At 45.9% G+C, this 20,306-nt stretch overlaps 1 protein-coding gene across 2 annotated transcripts in view; it reads right to left on the reverse strand.

Moving 5' to 3' along the window:
• Positions 1–1,564: 1,564 nt before the first annotated feature.
• Positions 1,565–20,306, reverse strand: part of Cda4 (chitin deacetylase Cda4) — a 42,761-nt gene continuing 24,019 nt past the window's right edge. For both annotated transcript variants that reach the window (XM_033383052.1, XM_033383053.1), the window contains 3 exons: positions 6,183–6,402; positions 4,776–5,161; positions 1,565–2,083 (listed from right to left, as the gene is read on the reverse strand). In XM_033383052.1, coding sequence (XP_033238943.1) covers positions 1,753–2,083; positions 4,776–5,161; positions 6,183–6,402 — 937 coding nt within the window. In that variant the 3' untranslated portion in view covers positions 1,565–1,752. The remainder of the gene's footprint in view (positions 2,084–4,775; positions 5,162–6,182; positions 6,403–20,306) is intronic.

Consider the following 20,306-nt stretch of genomic DNA (forward strand, 5'->3'; position numbering starts at 1 on the left):
CAAAACTACAAACACAAGCAAACAGGCGCTTTCACACACACACACATAGGGGGAGGAGTAGAAGGAAGCAGGACATGCATTGCTGTTGTTTGCTTAGAACAAGTGTGTGTGTGTGTGTGTTTGCCAGAGTATCTGTGTGCGAGAGTATCTGTGTGTGCTTGCAGCAACTTCTAGCCCCCAAAATGAATGAATAAAGTTAGTCAGACAAATTGCATTTCCCGAAAATATTATCCCAAACAAGTAATTGAAAATTTGTTGGTCGTATTTATGCTTCTACCCGTGGATGGTGGCTTCTGCAGCGCAGTGAATGCGAATGCGAGTGTGAATGCGAGTGGCTGCCATGTTTGATGCCGAAGACCGTAGATCGCAAGTTCAAATTGGGTACAGGCCAATGAAGCAGCACAAATGTGGATTGGATAAGTAGTGGCTCCCCAAGAGAAGTGCCAATTGCTACTGCAGATGGGTATATTTGCGGTTCGGGTTGTCTATAGCACTTTCAGAACTAAATGACTGATCTCATGACCAGTCGTTGCAAGTCCCAAACGGTGGTCGAAGCTAGTGATAGAATGAAAGATTGTATGTGTCTGTGCATATGGATATACAGAAAGTGGCTTGGATTCCAGGTACTCATCCGAAGGAAAAGCGATTCTCTAATAAGAACTCTCCCACAAGGTGCCATCACTACTTCAAGAAGATGAAAGGGAGCTCAAGTACTTCCTTCCTCAAGAAAATGCTAAGACGGAGACTGGCACTTGCGGTCATGTACATTAATATGTTATATATACATATATTGTCTATGTTACACATTCCTTTTGAACGGCAACATGATCCGCCTCTTGAGCGCGGATCAGTTAGCTGCCCAAACTGCAGATCAAGCATTTGCCCAAAACACGGGCAGAACCCAAACGCACTCATACTGAGGCTAAGGGTCTCTTCCAATAACCCACTTAATGCTGATCATGCATTTCCTTAGACCCAGGCAGAGACTGCTCGCTCTAATACCAATGCAGCGGTACTCTCTTCGTAAGATGCATGGGAGAACTCTCGCTCTCCGATAAACATAAGAACAATTGTGCCCTAGGCTAAGATTCAAAAAGATTCCAATAAACACTCTTGAATAATAACTCAAACTGAACAGTTCTACTCCCAGCATTCTACCATCTGCTGATCAGTCTCAGGAGAAGCGTTTGATGAAGCCGACCACCCTGGCAAAAAGTCTCAAAATTGGGAAGATGGGGATCCCACATTGTCCACAATGGACCAGGACAAGGATCAAGAACAGGACCAGGAGGAGGATGGTTCTGGAGTTTAGCTTTCTTATTCAGACTCTACAATTTATTTTGCATCGAAATTGTATCGCTGTAATGCATTTCGCTGCTGGAAGGTATGTATATTTATTTATTTTTGTTCTTTTGGAAATAATCATTTTATTCATACAAAAAAATTTCTTTTACATACATTTTGTCGCTTAAAAACTAAGAACAATCTGACAGAATTTCGCTTAAAAACTATTAGAAGGGGGGAGCAAGGGGAAGAAGGGGAAATGAATGAGCTCAGGAGTTCATTTGTGGATCATCATGACTGGCATGTGTGTGGTGTGTGAGTGTGTGAGAAATTACTGTGGAGAGCACAAGGCAAAACGATACAAAAAAACAAAGAGGAAAGCTATAGAGAGTGGTGGAAAGGGGGGGAAGAAAGAAGAGTTTGGATTGGGTTGGGGTTGGGATTGGGGGTAGCACCTTCTAGGCATTTCTAGGCAGTGCTGTCATCTTCGGGCTCATCGCCGCTGGCACCCGAGAAGATGTAGTTGTCGCGACCCTGGATGCCGGTGCCGCCGGCATCGCCCAGCCAGGGATATACATTGGGGCACTCGCGACAGGTCTCCATGTAGCGGGTGTCCGTCAGATTCTGTTCGGGTATCTTGAAGGGCAGGGCGCACGTCTGCCAGATGTTGCAGGGCTTGGGGGCCACGGCAATGCTCTTGTCACACTTCCACGACTCGATCTGGTTCACGTCGCGCAGCTCCTTGGGATCGGTCATGTACTGCAGCATCTGGGTAACCGTCAGGATGTAGACGTCGGGTCTGTGGGAGAAACAAGGCAAAACGGAATGAAGCTGGTGCCACATACGAGTACTTTCAAGGATCAGAAAAGGCTCATAATGCTACTTCGGAGATACTTAAGACAATGACAGGGCACACAGGTGTCCGCCAAAAAGAAAGGCCACCAAACCGTGCAGCCAGTTACTGGGAATGGATGATGCTGCAACCGCATAGTGAACACTGGCGAATGATGATGATGCTGTTGATGAGGAACAGTGGCTGCAAAGAGGCTCTGGCAGTGGCAGTGGCAGAGGCGAGTTGATGCAAAGGAAAACCTTGCGGCATTCTTTAGCCCCTCTAATGGGAGTGGTGTGGTGTGGTACGCACTTTCAGGCATTTCATTCAAACGCTACAACACCTCTATCCTCCTTTCGCCTGCCCAGCCACGAGAGCCTGCAACAGCTTCAGCTTCAGCACCAGCACCAGCACCAGCCTCCGAACACAAACGCAATGTTGAAAGTCATTCACACTAATTAAAAACTTCGCACAATTGTGCGAGAAATAGTTTTGCAGCTGCTACTGCTGCTGCTCCTGCTGCTGTTCCATGCCCCCCATCACTTTTCGTGAGAGCTCCTCGTCATTCCCCATTTAGGGGGAGTCCTCGTCCTCCCACAGAGCTGGCTGGGTCAGATCTTTTTCGTTCTTAACTTCTCTCTCCCGTAAACTAATGCATGAGGTGAGAATCGGGAGGGGGGGGAGGCGAGTGCAGATATTTACGAGCACGGGTAGGAGTGTGTGTTGCCATTTTGGGGAAAATGAAGTTAACATTTCTTGGGTTTCGAAATGGAAACAGTAAAAAGTTGAGTTTTGTTACCCATACAAAGGGCATTGGGCATTTTAATCCGTCTGATTGCTTTGGCTTCCACTTTACTCGCCGAGTACCCTCTCGTACATAATGCGAAGACCAGCGGCTCCAAAAAAGATACTAGTGCTTCGACAGGGATGGGTCTGGAATGCAATCATACCGAAACTGGATCATAGCCAACCGAACCTCCTTAACACTTATCGTATACCAGCCTCAACCGATCCCATACCCAACTGTATCATATCCAACCAAACTTTAGCCCTAATCTGTTCCAATCGTTCGCTATTCTAGTAAGTAGACCTTTATCTCAGGCAATTCAGCATATTAAATGTTTCCATCAGGAAGCATACACAAACAGATACTCCCTACTCCCACTCCTGTGCTCCCTATGTAGGTCCTTGGAGTGATGTCGATGACGCGGGGCGCTGACAAAGTGCGATTCTATCAGCATAACTTCATTAAGCAAGTTTTTGGTGTACGCTGTATGCCACTTTCGCTTGCTTTTCCCTCTTCCTTGGTTCCTCTGTCTCTTTGTTTCCCTCCTCTCTCTGTCTCTCTCTATCTATTATGCCATGGCTGTCTCTGTCGGCTCTGACTTATGTTGTTTTTGTGCGTTTTAACATGGCTTTTTAGTTAGCCCCGACCTCTAATGCTCTGCCTTGTTGGCCTTTCTGTTTTCCTTGGCCTGCTCCTGCTCCTGCTCCAGCTCCAGCTCTTCTCCGTCGTACCCTCTTCGTGTCCTGTGCTCCTCGACTCTCCTTTCCGGCTCCTGCTCCTGCTCTGCTCTTGGTTCAGGACCTGGGCCTGGGCCTGGGCCTCCACCGATATTTTTCAAAATGAAACTTTAACAAAATTAAACTTTTCTCATTAAAACGTGCGATTTTTTCGCTCCTTATCCCCAAACCCCGGGTCGGGTCAGGGCATCGGTCCGAGCGTCTGCTGTTGCTGATGATTTTTTTAAACGCTGACCGCAGCGTCGCCACTGTCGGCCGGAGAGAAAGTCAAAGTGAGAAGGAGAAGGAGAGTGAGAGAGGTAGAGTGTGGCAGAGAGAGAGAGAGCCGGACTGAGATTCCGGCGAGAGCTGTGCATATGGTTGAGTGACTGCCCGTTGGATCGGGGTCTCGTGTACGGGGACTCCGTCCGGGGCTCAACCTGTCGACGGGCAACATGTGCCGCCGCCTCTACAAGCAATTTTTATAGCAATTGCCAATTTTGCTGCTGCCGCTGCTTTCTCTCCACCTCTCCACCTCTCTACCCCTCTTCCCTTCCTCCGGATCCTCGTTTCTCCATCTCTCTTGGCTTTTTTTTTTAATTGAATATAAAACTTGCCAGCGGCAATCGGAAGTGCACTGCAGGAAACGCCAGCTGCCCATGTGTGTATGTGTATTTGTATGTGTGCGTGTGTGTGCGCCAGAGAAAGATGGAGAGACACAGAGAACAAGACAGAGCCAGAGATAGAGACAGAGAGAGAGAGAGAGAGAGATAGAGTGTTCCAAAGTTGGCTTTCAATTAAGAAAACATCAGAAAAAAAAGAACTGAACTGAAAAACGCAGCATTGAATCGAAAAACGAAAAAACTGCCCCAAAAGGAGATATAAATTTATGAAATATTAAGAGCCGTCTGCATATAACCAAATTGGTTCAAAGCCCGCTCAAATCTGTTGAAATAGTATATGGATACGTTTCAGCATTTTCCTGGAAGATTTCGAAGCCATTTTCTTGATCCTTTCCGATGGAAATCTTTCCTAGACTTTGCCTAAGGATATGCATATACGTAAGCAGGTACTAGATCTGCTGATGATTCTTTAGGAATAGGATATACATATGTTGTGCCATTATAAGAGACTGAAAGACTAGAATGATACTCACAATTCAAGAGCCCAATCGAGGAACTTGTGCAGGCCGTTCTCCAGGGGTTTGGTCTGGAACCAGTTCGTGTGGAAGGGCATCATATAGGGGGCCTTGTTCTGTTCGTAGTACCGCGAGAAGTCCTCCTGGAGCCAGGCCAGCACCTCCTCCTCGTCCAGATTGTGGAGCACACACTGGTCCATATAGGGACAGTGGCCGCCCTCGAATCCCTCCACGTAGTGGGTGTTCAGTGGCACCTCCCAGACGCCGGGGAAGGTGCGCGACGGGCATGTGCCGCTCTTGCACTCGTGCGAGATCTTGTAGTCCAGGGTGTAGGGCCACACGGGCACGGCTACTGGTGGCACAGTGATCGAACTGTCGTAGATGTAGCCAAAGTCCTCCAGAACCTTTACGGGGAGGGGGAGAAAGCACAAGGATCAGTCGATGGTGGAAACAATGACGGTGGAGGAAAATCCATTAAACACTGAGGACACACAAAATCTTCATCTGCAGGCACATGGATGGGCGCGTGTATCAGTCTCAGTATATTCTATTATATGCATAAGGAGATCTGTTTACGATATGCCTTCGACTGCCTCCAGCTGTCAACATGCGAACCGCAGTGGCAGGGACGGGGACAGGGGCACGGGCTGAGAGGCTGAGAGGCAGAGGTTGCCACATAATGGGCCACTTGAAGCGTTATACATACATACATATATGTGTTGTGACATTGATGTCATGTCATGTCACGTCAAGCAGAAACTTTCGCTTCAGTCAAAGCCTATGCACGTGCGGCTACGGCTACGGCTGCCACTAGCATGGCGCTGGCACTGCCTCGAAGTGAAGTTCACTTTAAAGCCAAATCAATGCATAATAAATATATGATTCTCAGATCGTCTCAGGGAGGATGGATTCCAGTATCTTTTCCATAGAATAACAATCTGTTTTGTCCAAATATCTTCGCCTCTTGCCGCATGCTTAATGCTGAATAGATTCATTTGAAAATCATTAAAATTTAACGTTCCTCGAATTGCGTTCGGCTTTAAGTTCAATTATTGTATTTAAATTGGTGTTGGACACCGAAAAAGTGAACTGAAATTGGAATTGCTTTTTGACGGAGCCAACAATTGAATAAATTCTCAATTCCGTCTGGATGTTGTGGAAGTGAAAGGGGAATTGGCATTGGCATTGACATTGGTGTGAGCCGCAGACCGATTTAAATGAATCACTTTTCGATTCTGTTTTCAGATCAGATCTTCTGTGGTCTTCTGATTTCAAGAAAATGCAATCGAAAATTGCATGTCAATTGATGTTCTCATTGTTTGCATTTCTTTTGTGCACATCCACTTGCAGCCGGCCTCAAGGAGACCGGGGACATCGGATATCGGTCTTCGGTCTTCGGACGTCGGACGTCGGACTTCGACTCACCTTGTACTGGGTGTTGCGACCGGGCTTGAGGAATGGGGCGCGCATGCCGACCACATCGTTGACGGACACGTTGGCAAAGTGTCGCAGAATTTCACGCATGCCAATCATCTCGCCCACCCACTCCTCGTAGCCCTTGTCCTGGAGGCCCTGCTGCTGCGAGATGCTCTCGGTAGCCACCTCGTGTCCGGCATAGCCCAAATGCTGGATCTGTTGATAGTTGCTGCAATCGAAGGAAAACGAATTCGTTGTCAGAAATTATTTAAAATTAAGGGTAGATCTAGATGAAGCATGGTCCTGATTTAAGGGAAATCAGATACACACTGTAAGCACTACAAGTCTTTTAAGAATTGTCCTAAACAGTCCACGCAGTCTACGTCTTAAGCAGTCGCTGCAATACCTCATGCAGTAAAAAGACTAGACATGCACTGTCTCACTGTAAAGCAGTCCTAAGCAGTTTCCGACCAAAAAAACCGACAAAACCCCAAACTCTGTAAAGTTTTACACACGATCCGTAATTGGAGAGCACCGTATATTACGGCATATGAAAATCCCTATCTAAAAGAAAAGGCCAACAACAAAAATGAATTCTAATTTGTAATATAATGTTTTCCACTTGCTCCACTGTTTGCTCGAACAATGCGGGAGGAATGTGTGCTAGTTGCCTTTTGCTCAAATGTTAGCAAATCATTTTCACACTTGATGGCTTAACACAAAGGAGGACACACACACACACACACATGAGGACTGCAGGACGCGTAGACAAGCATAGTTTTTGGTAAAATTCGAAACTAACTGAGGACCATGGACACGGCCCCGGCACCGGCACCGGCACCGGCACTGGCACCTGCACTGGCACCGGCACTTGCACCCTCCTCACACACTTCAGGTTTTTGCCAATTAGAAGAATTGTACAGAAACCAAACAAAAATGCAAAAATGGTGTGGGAGGTAGCCTGGGGAGGGCCTTGGGTGGGGCTGTGGGTATGGCGAAACTGCTTAAAAAATAGACACAACCTCAGTCGTTTGTGTAGCGGAAACAACGAGGTGTAGACATCCCAAGACACACGTATAGAAATCATTTGGAGACCCATCTAGTCTGGAATAGTTAAATCCTATTCCATCCTATTCTAAGATGGTGTCAAAAGAGTACAAAGCATAAGAAGCATTCCAATTCCCTGGGGATGCTTAAAGTAGTTTAGATTTGATGCCAATTGCAACTATTATCTTTTCTCGGAATATGTGGGTATTCTTTCCTATCTACTGCGATTCGCTTTGTTGCTCAATTCGACAAATTTCTCGGCTTTTAAATGGACAAAATGTTGCGCACAAAAGTATGCAACGCAAAAGGCAAAGTACAAGCCAAACACGTTTGTGTGTGTGTGTGTCTGTGGAGCATATTCAGAGCAATGCATAGTTTTGAGAATAGAGCGATGGTACAAAAAAAAAAATAAATGCAAATAAAATTATGAATGTTTTGTCTATATATTTTTTTTCTCTTGTCTGTCCCCCTATGTTAACTCTTGCAACAATAAGGAACATTTTGCATGAATGTATATAGTATTTATTAAGGATTCACTCGCCTCTCACTGCCTCTCTCTCTTTCTCTCTGTCTCTGGCTCTGCCCCTGTGTGTGTGGCTCTGTGTTTGTGCAAATATTTTGCAATGAAATTACGCCCTAAAGTCAAACTTTTCACCCGAATTCTACCCTCCGCCCACCTCCCGAAATCTCCCACAAGCTCCCGTTCCTGGGGGCCCATGGCACGCCCCTTGTGCCCATTGAGAAACGAAACGAATACGAAAAGTAAAAATCATAATGAATGCGATGAGTTCTCGTTCTGCTTCGCGCTGTAGTTGTTGTAGTTGCAGTTGTAGTTGTAGTTGTTCTGAATGTTGATGGCAGTAGTGGTGCTGGTGGTGGTGCTGCTGACGCACTTGATGCTGATGCACCGTAGGCGTTGCAGCCACGCCCGTTGCATAGAGGCCTGCCCCCTCTCGGTGTGCAGCAGCAGCAGCAGAAGCAGCAGCACTCTCAAACAATGGCGCACGGGCACAAAACTATCTGACATCGTCAAAAAGTTCATGCAAAAATGTGGAAATGTGAAAAGTTGTTGAAAAGCCTGGGTCGGGCCTCAGGATGGGGACCCAGCTTTCGCTCTCTTCCCTCCTTCATGTGGGGGGGATATCCGTATGCGTATGCGTAGGTGTGTGTGTGTGTGTGTGGGGTAGATTTATTGCATGACATTTCAATTGTTAGACAAACAGCTGGACGAAGGAGATGCAGAAGAGAACAGAAGCCGACGCCGACGCCGAACCCAAAGCAGAAGCAGAATCGAAAATAGAAGAACAGAAAGATGAGGCACCAGGAAGCAGAAGGACCACCACTGAGCACTGCACTTGAAGCCAAGCCAACTCAAGGCAAGGCAAGGCAAGCCAAGGCCAAATGGAGGAAAACTGTACGGGAAATACACACATGAGTAAAAGCCAGAGGGCTGGGGGGCGAAAGAGCATCCAACAAACAAGAAAGTCATGCAAACACACTGTTGCCAACAATGTGACAGACAGGCAGACAGACAGACAGACATAGAGACAGACAGACAGACAGAGGGGGTTGCCAATGCGGCCAATGCTGTGACGGATGGTGTGACTAAACAGTGTGGCCAAAAAGTGTGACAAAAGCTTACCAGCACGACTGCAAGTACAAGTACGAGTGCGAGTACAAGTACGAGTCCCAACAGTCATATGTCACGGCATAACATTTGTCAGAGCAGAAATATTATACCAAAGTGAGGGTGGAATCTTAGGGGGGGGTCTAGGAGCCACAATCAACATCGTAAGGATTAGTGTGACCAACTGTTTTCGCTCGTGTGTGATAGGTGCGGAGAGGCTGAGGCCTTGGCCCAGCACGAATGTCAGCAGCAATTAACAGAGCAACAAAAGACAGGAACAACTGTCAAGACATATTGTAGATATACAAAAAAATGATGAAGGGCGTTGATGATGGATAGGGCCAAGTTTCGGGCCTAGAGCTTGAGGTAGAAGTGCGTCACACTCAGAGTCACATTTCATGAGTTTCCCCTTGGCCTTTCAGCTAGACTAGAGTGGCTAAAGACAAAGTGCAGTGCACTATCCGAAGAACCAGCCATCTGCACCACTGACTGAGGCACAATGCCCACTCCACCCATTTATGCCGGGAAAAAAAGACATACCATTTGCACACCCTTGGGGATAGATCTTACTATAGTAATACAGATAGAGATGTATTTTACCTTCTAAGAAAACTCCATAAAAAACAAGTTCTCGGGCAGGAGATGTTTTTGTCTCGGTTTTGTTGCTCTTCAATTTTCTGACACGACACACTGAATTTTTTTCCCTTAATGGCTTCCACATTCATGCAAGCATAGGGATGTGTATCTATCTGTGTGTGCCTTTTTGTGGTGTGTGTGTGTGTGTGTTTGTGTGTGTGTGTGGTGAGTGGTTTGGCCTCTGCTCTGTGTTGCGGTTGCTAACAAGTTCAATTTGCATTTAAAAAGGCAGAAACACATGTAATCTGAACGATTAGAAATTGTAAGATTACACACACCCGCACACACACATACCACACACACACACACACACACACACACACACAGGAGCAAGTCTTAAAGGAAACCAAAAATAACCAAAGCCGATTTGGTTGCCTCTTCTTCTGGTTGTGTGGCAGCAGGAGCAGGTGCAGGTGGGGACATGTGGGGTGAAGGCAGGAGCTTACAGGATCAATGTCTCGACGGGAAATTACGACAAATGATGAATATAGTTGACCAAAACGTTTTGAATGGAAATAAAACCAATGAAATGGGGATAACGGAGGAAAAGTCGTGTCTGACTATATCCACAGATATATGTTTCTAAATCGTATTTATCTTCCAAAGAGTCTGCTGCAAGTGTATCTGTAACTTCGGTCCGAGAATCGCAGTGTTTCTTATCTGTTTTTCTTCAATTTGTTCCCAGAGAAGGCAATGCAATTCCTTGTAATGTGCTTTTAAAAGCCAAATCTACAGGTTCTGCTGACTGCCTGACTTCCTTTGCTCCTGTTTCTGGCCTCCCTTACGAATCCTCTGGCTCTTGTTCTGGCTTACGGGTGAGGGGTCTGTGGGTATTGGGGTCTTGGGTCTGGGGCACGGGGTCCGGGACACGCATCGCTAGCTCGATGGCTGGCTGCAAATGTGTTCATAGCAATGAGCTTTTTGTTGTTTTTCCTGTGCCTTGCACCAAAAACTAACTTCATTTGCATGGCGAGAGCATATTGTGCGTGTGTGTGTGTGTGTGTCATGACCATGCCTAACGAGCTTGCCTGACTTTGGCGAAGGCATAAAAACAATAACCTCCTCGGTGCCGCACCCCCCTGCATCCTTGTGTATCCTTGCACCGCCTTCACTGCTCCTTTGTCCCGTTTTCAATAAAGCTCTTCGACAGCTCCTACACACTCATAAAGAAATATGTAAAAGAAAAAAACAGATGGGGTAGATGGGGCTAAAAAAAACATCTAAAAACAGACAAAAAACACACACAAAAACAGAAGAAAGCCAACCCCAGCAGAGAGTCGAAGGTTTCACATAGATACTCTTAGAGAATGGATCTGAAAAGGACATAGACCCATGTCTACTATATGCTCAAGAATGCTCAAACAGAAACAGAATCAGAGTCCCTCTAATTGACGATCCAATAATATGTATACTATGGTATATCCTCTAATATACCCCCCGAAAAGAGTATAACAAAAAGCAGGACTTGGCACAGAACGAGTGTTCGAAGGAAAGGCCACAGCAAATGCATCCTCAAAAGAAGGATTTAGCGCGGAGCATGGGGCAGAAGGCGGAAAGGGGAAAGGGGAAAGGGGATGGGTGTAGACTCGTGTACAGAGACTGTTCACATGGAAAAATTATGGCTGCTGCCGGTTTCTTGTTTCTTTCGGTTCTTTCGGTTCTTTCGCTTCCCGTTTGCAATCCCATTCCGAATCCAATTCCCTCTCCCGCTCTCGCTCCCGCTCCCTCCATGATCATCGTTATTATCAACACCAGTTAAGCAATAACCGTGGGGTGATGGTGGGGGCCGGGATACAGGGCTAGCTACATAAAGAGCGTGGGAGAGTGGATGTGGATGTGGATGGGTGCAATCCAGAGCAAGTTGTGGATTGCGTTAGTGATTACAAGAACGAACTAATAAAAGTAGACAACGGGAAAGACAGAAGAAAGAATGCAAAGCACACACACCACACAGAGCGGAGGCAGACGGCGAATGATTCAATACCCTTACGGATTACTTGTCTTAATGGAAGATATGGAAGATATGATCGTTCGATTTTGATATATTTTTGTTGATTTCAAATGTTTTATCTTCGGTTAAAGCCAATGCTCACGAAAATGGCAAGAAAACTTCATGGGTTCAGAGTCACAAGCTGGAAATATCATTTGGCCAAAATATCATTTCAATTCTGGCTAAATCTGTTTCCTCTTCCCCATCTGATGGACTTTTCAGTGTCAGTATCCTGTTGTATCCCTTAATACTGCTGTAGTTTCCATCATCTGTTCCCCTCCCGTGCTCCATCTGTGGTTTCACTCTTTGTTCCATCTGTAGCTTAATCCTAGGTTTCCTTCTTGTGCAAAAATCTCTTGTTTTTAATCCCAAGTTCATTCCGAAAGGTAATGGACCCAAGCGGATTGAAGCCAGCCAAAGGATACTCGTGCACATGCACTTGGAGGGACAGAAGGCACCTGCAAGAGCTGTTAAAGTGTCATTGGGTTGTTGTCATAGTCATTGTCAACGTTGTCGTTATCTTTATTTCGCATCAACGGCATTCTCATCATCATCATCATCATCATCATCGTCATACTCGTAGTCGTAGTCGTAGTCGTAGCTGTTGTCTTCGTCCTCGTCGTCATCCGCAATATCGTCATTCTCGTTGTCGTCATTCTCTGGTCGTCGTTGCTGGTAAGAATATCCTTTGCATGCAGTCCACGGCTCTGTCCAGGCTGCAGGACCCAAACACCCAAACACGGACATGGGCATTCGACCCAGACGCAGACACAGACACAGACAGAGGACCCAGGACCCAGGACCCAGGACCGGGGCCAGGGACCAAGACTCATCATCATTGTCGACAACAGCTATAGCTTTGCCGGCAACAACAAACAACAAAGGCAAGAACAAAAACAAAAACCAGAACAACAATCCAGCCTTCATCAACAATTTGCAGTAAGAAAAACACGAAAAGCGACCAAAACTGAGGGGGGAAGGGGGGTCGAGCAAAGCACCCACACCTCCAGCCGCACAGCCACCCACTCTAACAACCACACACACACACCCACCCGGATAGGCCAAGGTTGCTTCCTGTGCAATGGACAGACACACACAGACACCCACACAACCATTAGCCCATGCGGCATCTACATACGAGGTACGAGTATTAACGTTACGGATATTTTCCTACCAAATTGCAAACAGAGAGAGCGAACGTTGCACAGCTCACTGATCTAAACCAATTGCCAAAGAGGGGGCAAAGGGAGCCCAAAGAGTCCGGGAGGAGTCTCCCCGTGTAGAGAGTGTCGGCGGGGGGGGGGGGGGGGGAGGGGGATACGGAAAGATGTGCAGAGACAGGAGGTACGTACATATATGGGCATACATGTATATAGAAAATAGTGAAACCGCCTCCTTTCAACTTGTGCCGAGAAATTTCACAGGGAAATTCGACTGAACTTCAATTAAGTGGAAATTAACCTGATAACGACATATTATCGAGGGAGAGCGCTATAGTTTTGGATTGAAATCGATTTATTTTCAACGCATGAATCTGCCTTATTTTCGCAAAAAAGTACTATTCGAACCCAATATTGAAAGGGATTAAAGTATTCGAAACATCATTGAGGGATTGATCTTTTTGTCATGGATGGAAATAAGGAATGCACCTTCACATTTTCAAAGGGGAAACTATTTTTGCAAGTGCCGAGAAGGGACGGAATCACCAAAGAATACAAAGTTGACTTCCAAGTTGTAAGTTTTGCAAAGCCCAGACTGACAAAACTGACGAAACTTGGGGCTTTAAGTCGACGTAATATTAAGCAGGAGGAGCTGCCGTCAAACGGTATGTCCTAATGGTGCCCATTACACCCCGCACCGAGTGGCACAGCCCCACTGCTGGCTGTTCTGAAACAGAAACGGATCCTGGCAATTACAGGAGCTCGACGGGACAAAGCAACAATGCGTATACGCAATGTCGGCCAAGTGCAGGCAGCGCCAGGAGCCAGAAGCACGTCGAGCCACACGGCCAGACGACGGCAAACGAAATACAGACCCCCAACAATGTCGCCGACAGTTGGAGCAAATTAAAGTGGAGTTCGCATGCATGAAACTTCCGTGCCCCCCAATCTCTTCGGCTCTATTGAGCTCTAGTCTTTTCTCTCTCGCTCTCTCTCTCTCTCCGTATTGCAGCCTCTGTTGTTGCGCCCCTAGTCATGACGAATGGGGGCTTGCTGGTCCTTGTAGCAAGTCCTAGCCCTAGTGGAATTAAAACACAAGAATCACCAAAAAACCCATTCAATATCCTCATGATCAAACTAAATGGGGAAGATGGTATTCCTTTAATTTTAAGAGAGAGTTTGTTCCCTCAAAAACGGTGTATAATAGTCCGATTTCTCGACCGTATCATTCCCACTTATTTATTTTGCCTTTTTGATGGCAACTTAAAACTTGCAAACCCTGACAGACAGCTGCTCAAAAGTTGTTCAGGTCATTTAGAAAGTTTAAAGCTAAAGATGTCGGCATCGTTGTCCCTATTGTTGCTGTTGTTGTTTACCCCCCTCCCCCCCTGTAGTGTCAGTGGCATTACGTTGGGCGTTGGGGGCATGGCCACGTCAACATTAGCATCAACATCAGGCGCGCGACCACCGCGCGACGTTAACGCTGCGGCAGCCGCTTCTAGGCATAGAAAATTTTCCAGCATCTGGACGGCAGCATCAGCATCAGCATCAAGGTGGAAGTTACAACAAAAGCGAGAGTTAAGAACGAGGAAGGAGATGGAGATGGAGCTGGAGATGTAGAGCGGAGTACAGTGGGTGCCATACGTTGATTATATTTATCTTCACTCGGTTATCTTTTCTAAGCGAGTATTATCTTCCGTCCTTCTGTGGAAGAAGTACCATCCATAAGTCCATAATCCATCCATAAATATCGAGTACCAGCAACATCTCTCCTGTTGTGTTTATTCCACGATAGTTCTCAGATACTATGTGCTCCTGTCCACATTGCATCATCGTTTGGAAACGATAAGTGGGCGCGGCAGCTGGGGCCAGCGGGGTCTGGCGGCTGGAGTGCCAGTGCCAGTATGGTGGTGACTGGCTTGCGGCTACCCTGGCCGGCTGGTTAGCCAGCGTCTCAGGAGCCGCCGTGCCGCTCCACGTTATTAATATTAAGCCAACGAAACGGGACCGGAAAGGAAAATGAAAAGCGAACTTTTTGTTGAAGCCAGAGCCCCCCCGAGCACCCCGAGCTGTGCTCTCCGTTTTCCGCTCCCCCATGCCATACATATGTGGAGGCGCGTGTGTTGTGCCTGCAGCGAAATGGGGCGGCAGGAAACCGGAACATCAAAGTTGTTTAGTCGAGCAGGACGGGGGAGGAGGAGCACAACAAAGTACTAGTCCCAGGCACAGTCTGTGGCAGAGAGAGCGAGAGAGAGAGGGCTGCTAAACAGATTTCGGTTCTTTTGGGCTGCTGATTCCTGGGAATTGCAAAATGTCAAGGTGTTGATTACGCGTGTCAAAGTTCACCTTTTGGTAATTGCTGAGGGCTCTCCCACTCTTTCTGTCTCTCTCTCTCTCTCTCTCTCTGTCTCTCTCTCTCTCTGTTTGTCTCCTTTGTATCTGTCCTCTGTGCGGCTTATGAGGTCAAGCGATGGCAAACAGCAACACGGGAGATGCAATATCAAACGACACACACACACACACACACACTGGTAATTACCCATACAATGCACGAGTGTGAGTACAAGTACAAGTGTATGCATTTTGAGAATCCTGTGTAACTGGAATCTGGGACAATGTCTTGGTCGCCCTTTGGGCCTGCTGCTGCGGTTGCAGCTTGTGTTTCATTGAATCCATAATAAATGTCCCCTAATCGATATGTGTGTGTGCGTGTGCGTGTGTGTGTCTGGCATCGGTATTAAGCAGATTGCCCCATGAAATATGCAGCAACAAAGGCAAATTCGAACTGGAATGGCTTTGAAAGGCAGCTAATGGACTTGGATGCTAATGAATCTCGTGGCTAATAGATTGTTTAGCCAGCCGTACAAGCCGTTTAAGCCTCGCATACTCCCCAGACGATTATCAAATATGTACAAAAGAAAACATACAAATCGAATATCGCGTAGCTATCGATAAACGATTGCCAATGCGAAACATTTATCGATACACTTATCAAGCGTTTACTTTGCTTTGCACTTCTGAGGCGAATATTTGCGTGCCGCCCCAGTCGGAAACCGTTTAAGTGTAACTAATAGCCACGCCCATCCAACCATCCACCCACCCACCCATACAGCCACTCTCTACCACCCACTCCTGCTCCTCCTGCCCGGCGCCTGCCCTTACGCTTGACGGCAGAAAGATGAGAGCGGAGCGAAAAACGATTTAAAATAAATAATTACATAGTTAAAGCAGCTGCTGCCGCAACTTGTGCGGTCTTCAGGTGACCCCCCCCTTAGTCCAGTCTCCCACCAAAGTGGGCGTGGCCAGTTTGCCAGCAATAAAAGTTTATCCCCCACTCCCCACCAGGCAGCCAGGCAGGCAGGCAGCCAGGCAGGCAGCTCCTGAGCATAACGCGACTCGATTTCAATCTCGTTTTGTCCGTAGCAGACCACAAAAGTCGCTCATGTTTATTCAGTGAGTGCTCTCTCTGCCACACACACACACACACACACACACGCACGCACACATGTTCACTCTCCTCTCGTTCTCTTTCTCGTTCTTTGACTGTCTTGCTGCCTCCCACTCTTCACTCTTTTGAGTGGATTTCTGAAGCGGAAGGTGCTGCGGTGCGGATTGCGGAGTGCGGACTGCAGAGTGGTTCGCATATTGTTAACAAGTAAAATTAAAACGTAAATGTTTGAAAATTAGATTTTGGCCCCACAAGTCGCTTTTGTTTAGTTGGCTCTCGCATTGCCACCAAACTCTATTTTTTGTTCTATCTCCTCTTCTGGTATACCCTTTTCCAGACGAAAAGGAGTTTCAGGGAGTTTCAGATGGTAGAGATGGATGGCCCTTTCAAGGCATAGTAAGAAGCAATTGAATTTATTTTCATGTATATTATATGTAATTATAAATTATTTCAAATATGGCCCATATTGAAGCTAAACATACAACAGAAATTTATATTAAATTTCTAGGAAATATATTTAGTTTGGGTATGAAAAATATTTATTTTAAATGTGAAATTTTTGTAGATCAAATATTTTGAATGGATCATATTTCACGAAACAATTGAATATTTATTTTTTCTTCGAATTTGAAGTCTCTTCTGTTTCTGAAGACAGTCCCTAAATTTGTATAATATTATTTTGAAATATAAGCCATAATAAAGAATAAATCGGATGAAAACGAGGGACCTCGAGGGTATCTAAGGCTTGGTCTATCTTTTACTTTTGCCTTTTATTGGTCTGTGTGCCTTAGTGTCTGTATGTGTTTCTGTGTATGTGTGTGTGTGTGTGTGTGTGTGTTCAGTGAGGTGTTGCCTAGTTTTCGGCTTGTTAGTTAGTTAAAAGTTTTTGCGTGCAATTAAAATGCTGCGCAAAAAGTTTTCCCTCAAAATTGTTCTTAATTTTTTTCTTGGGTTTTTGCAGTTTGCCAAAGCCAAATACAAATGAACTGGCATTGTCTCAGAGCCATAAGAGTGTGTGTGTGTGTGTGTGTGTGTGTGTGTGTGTATCTGTGCGTAAGTCCTGTTAGCCTGCAGTCAGCAAAGTGTACAAAGTCCTGTGGCAATTGTCTGATTGTTTTCTTAGCCGCAGTACCAGAACCAGAACCAGAAGGAGGAGCAGGATGAGCAGCAGGAGGACCAAGCAGCATCCCCAAGTAGAAGGAAGCACCATTCAATGGCAGGAAAGTTCGTTATCAGTGACATTTTGGCGTATAAATAGCAAACAGCTCGCACCCCACACCCGACAGCCTTCAACCCCTGCAAGCCCTACAAGCCCTACAGGATTCAGGAGCAACTTCCACCAGTTAGCAGCTCCTTCGTTCCGAGCTGCTCCCAGTTGCCGTGGCGAACGTGCTGGCAATGACAATTGAAATGAATATTCTAAGCAGCTGGGCCACCGAATCTTTCTTAGAAGCCTCGGCTGGAACCTGGAACCTGGAGCGCTACCTCTTCTGTTTGCAGTTCGTCGAATGTCGAGCAATTAGGGAATGAAACACACAGCCACCGAAAACGTCTGTCTGGCAGGCAATTTAGGCAAATAGAAAGAATGCAAATAAAATAATGGGGCCTTTTCCGCAGGCAAAGCAATAAATATTCTACATTGAAGTCTCGCCCAATGCCCAATGCCCAATGCCCAATGCCCATCCCTCACTGATGCATCTTTCCGATGAAAGGGTGGTGATACTTTTATTCACGACTGAAAATGGAGAAATCCTGTCTTGCAGATGAAACATTTATGGTGTTGCAGGCCACACAACAATCGAAATCTTTTGCCCAGAGGCTGGGCAGTAAACATTGTGTACATTGAAGTGGGGTGTTGTCCTGTCTCAAGCTGAATTCTATGCCATTTTTGTGGGAAACCCTGTCTTGCAATAATTATAGATGAACCCTTAACACACCAAATACAGAACTCTTTTGTTTTTCCAATTGGTTCCAATATTCGCCGTTCTCTCACTTTCTCTGAATGGTACCCCATTTCTGTTCCTGTTAAAAATTAAATCAATTGCTGACCACAAAAACCGCACGAAAAAAAGGGCATGATGCATGCATGATGCATGTTGCATGATGTCTGTGTGTGTGTGTGTGGGTGTGTGTGTGCATGGGAGAGTGCCAAAAGCAACCGCAGCACCCACCGACATTCACGAATGACAGAGAATATACATTTTTCTCTTTAGCCGCTGCACTTCAACCCGTCGTCTCTCATCCTCTTTTTTTTTTGTTCTTGTTTTCTCATCGTGCAGAGAACTGACAAAACTAATTGCCTCAGCGGCCGTAAACAAAAAAGAGAATATTCGCTGCATACTTTGCGGCCACTCGGGGAGAAGCGGGGACTGGCAGTGGCAGTGGCAGTGGCAACAGGATCTCTGCATGCCAAATCAGAAATCATCAGGCCCCAGGCAAAAGTGGCAGCAGCAGCAGCAACAGCTACAGAGACAGAGGCAGAAAAACAGCAACAAAAGCCAACAACAAATTGAGAATAAAAATCTTAACAAAATAAGCTAAAAGCTGAAGAGTTGCTGAGCGCATTAAATCATTTCCGCACTGGAGAGCAGGCAGATGATTCTTTTGCCACATTTTCTTGCCACCAGTCTTGCGCTTTTGCTGCCTCCCCCCCCCTCCCCCTCTCTCTCTTTCTCTCTGCTTGTTCCTGTGGCAAGTTGCAAGTTTACCACTATTTATGGGGCTGCAGACTAAAGGGGTTGCCTGAGAGTGGGACAAAAAAAAAAAAACAGAAAAAAATGAAAAGTGTGTCTCCGTTTCTCTATTTCTCCGAGGCAGAAGCATAAAAATGATTCGCCCGAAAAAAAGCAAAAGTATATAAACATATACATACGTACTCGTACATATACGGACAGGGAGGTGTTCCAATTTGCTCCGTCGCTGGTTTCTCTAGAAAAGGAATCTCCTTTCAATGAAAGGAAAAGATACTTTGGGCTGCCAAAAGATTTCCAGAACCTTGGGGCCTGGCGCATGTCCTGCCATATAGCGATAATTCTCAAAGTCCCATAGAATCTACCATACTATGACAACATGCTATGATGTTAGGGGCTTAATGGAAAAATGGCGCGAATAATACAGAAGAGCTTGAAAAAACACATGACAGAGCGAATGGAAGTCCTACAATAGTAGTAGCCTAAAGGACTGAGGTTTTCCTGTTGTTGTTTTTGGTAGGTTTTCTAGAATTTTTCAGGAATTTTAATATTTTTTGTTGTATTTTTGTGGGTCCTTTTTTCCGTATTTTTTGTTTATTTTTCTAATATATTTCTGTTTTTTTGAAATATTATTAATAGTATTCTGGTATTTTTTCGGGTATTTTTATTGGTATTTTTCTTGAATTTATTTATGCACACAGATGAATGATCTTAGCTCCCTCGGAGATCGCAGGAGGAGTGCGGGAACCTTCAGCTTAACTAAATGGGAATTGCCATGAAAAAGTAAGAGTAAGTGAAATGGGGAACACGGTGACAGTCCGATTAGTGCACTCATGTGTGTGCATGTGTAACATATTCAGGCAATTACTGCCATTCAGCGCATTTCAATTCAACTTCAAAACTGGTTCCCATCCTGCATCCCCATCCCATCCCATCCTGCATCCCCATCCCATCCCATCCCGGCTGTCACTCCACAAGTTGTGGTGCAGAAGTAGAAAAAAGCTTTTAAACTTCACTCAAGATTTTTGCCGTTCACGCTCGGCTCGCAAATTTTTTGACTGTTGCCGCTCACTTAGTTTTGCCACTCCTCCCCCTCCGCCTCCGACGTCCTGGGCCATCCCATGCCATACTTTTGGGGCATGCCATTGCCATCCGCATCTGCACCATGGCAAAATGTGGCAAGATCTCTGATGCAAAGATCTGCATTTGGAGGTATGGAAATGGTATTGAAATAGAGTAGACTACCGAACGGATGTCTGGGATCATAGTTTTTAATTCAATGAATTATTAGATTAATGGGGGTTACGCATACGTCTTGGTGTATTGGTGTCTATTGGTGTACCGGGGATCATTGATCGAAATATTCAAACCAAAAGTTTTTACATTGGTTTTCGTTGCCTTTTTCCCCACTGTTGTAGCAGAACTCACATCATTTTTGGGCAATGCATGCTGACTGCTTCTACAACTACAACTACATACTGCCTCTATCTTTAGATACTGCTGCTGCTGCTGCCACTGCTGTAGTATCTTTAGCT

Source organism: Drosophila pseudoobscura, chromosome X, assembly GCF_009870125.1.
Source record: "Drosophila pseudoobscura strain MV-25-SWS-2005 chromosome X, UCI_Dpse_MV25, whole genome shotgun sequence".
NCBI classification, from domain to species: domain Eukaryota; kingdom Metazoa; phylum Arthropoda; class Insecta; order Diptera; family Drosophilidae; genus Drosophila; species Drosophila pseudoobscura.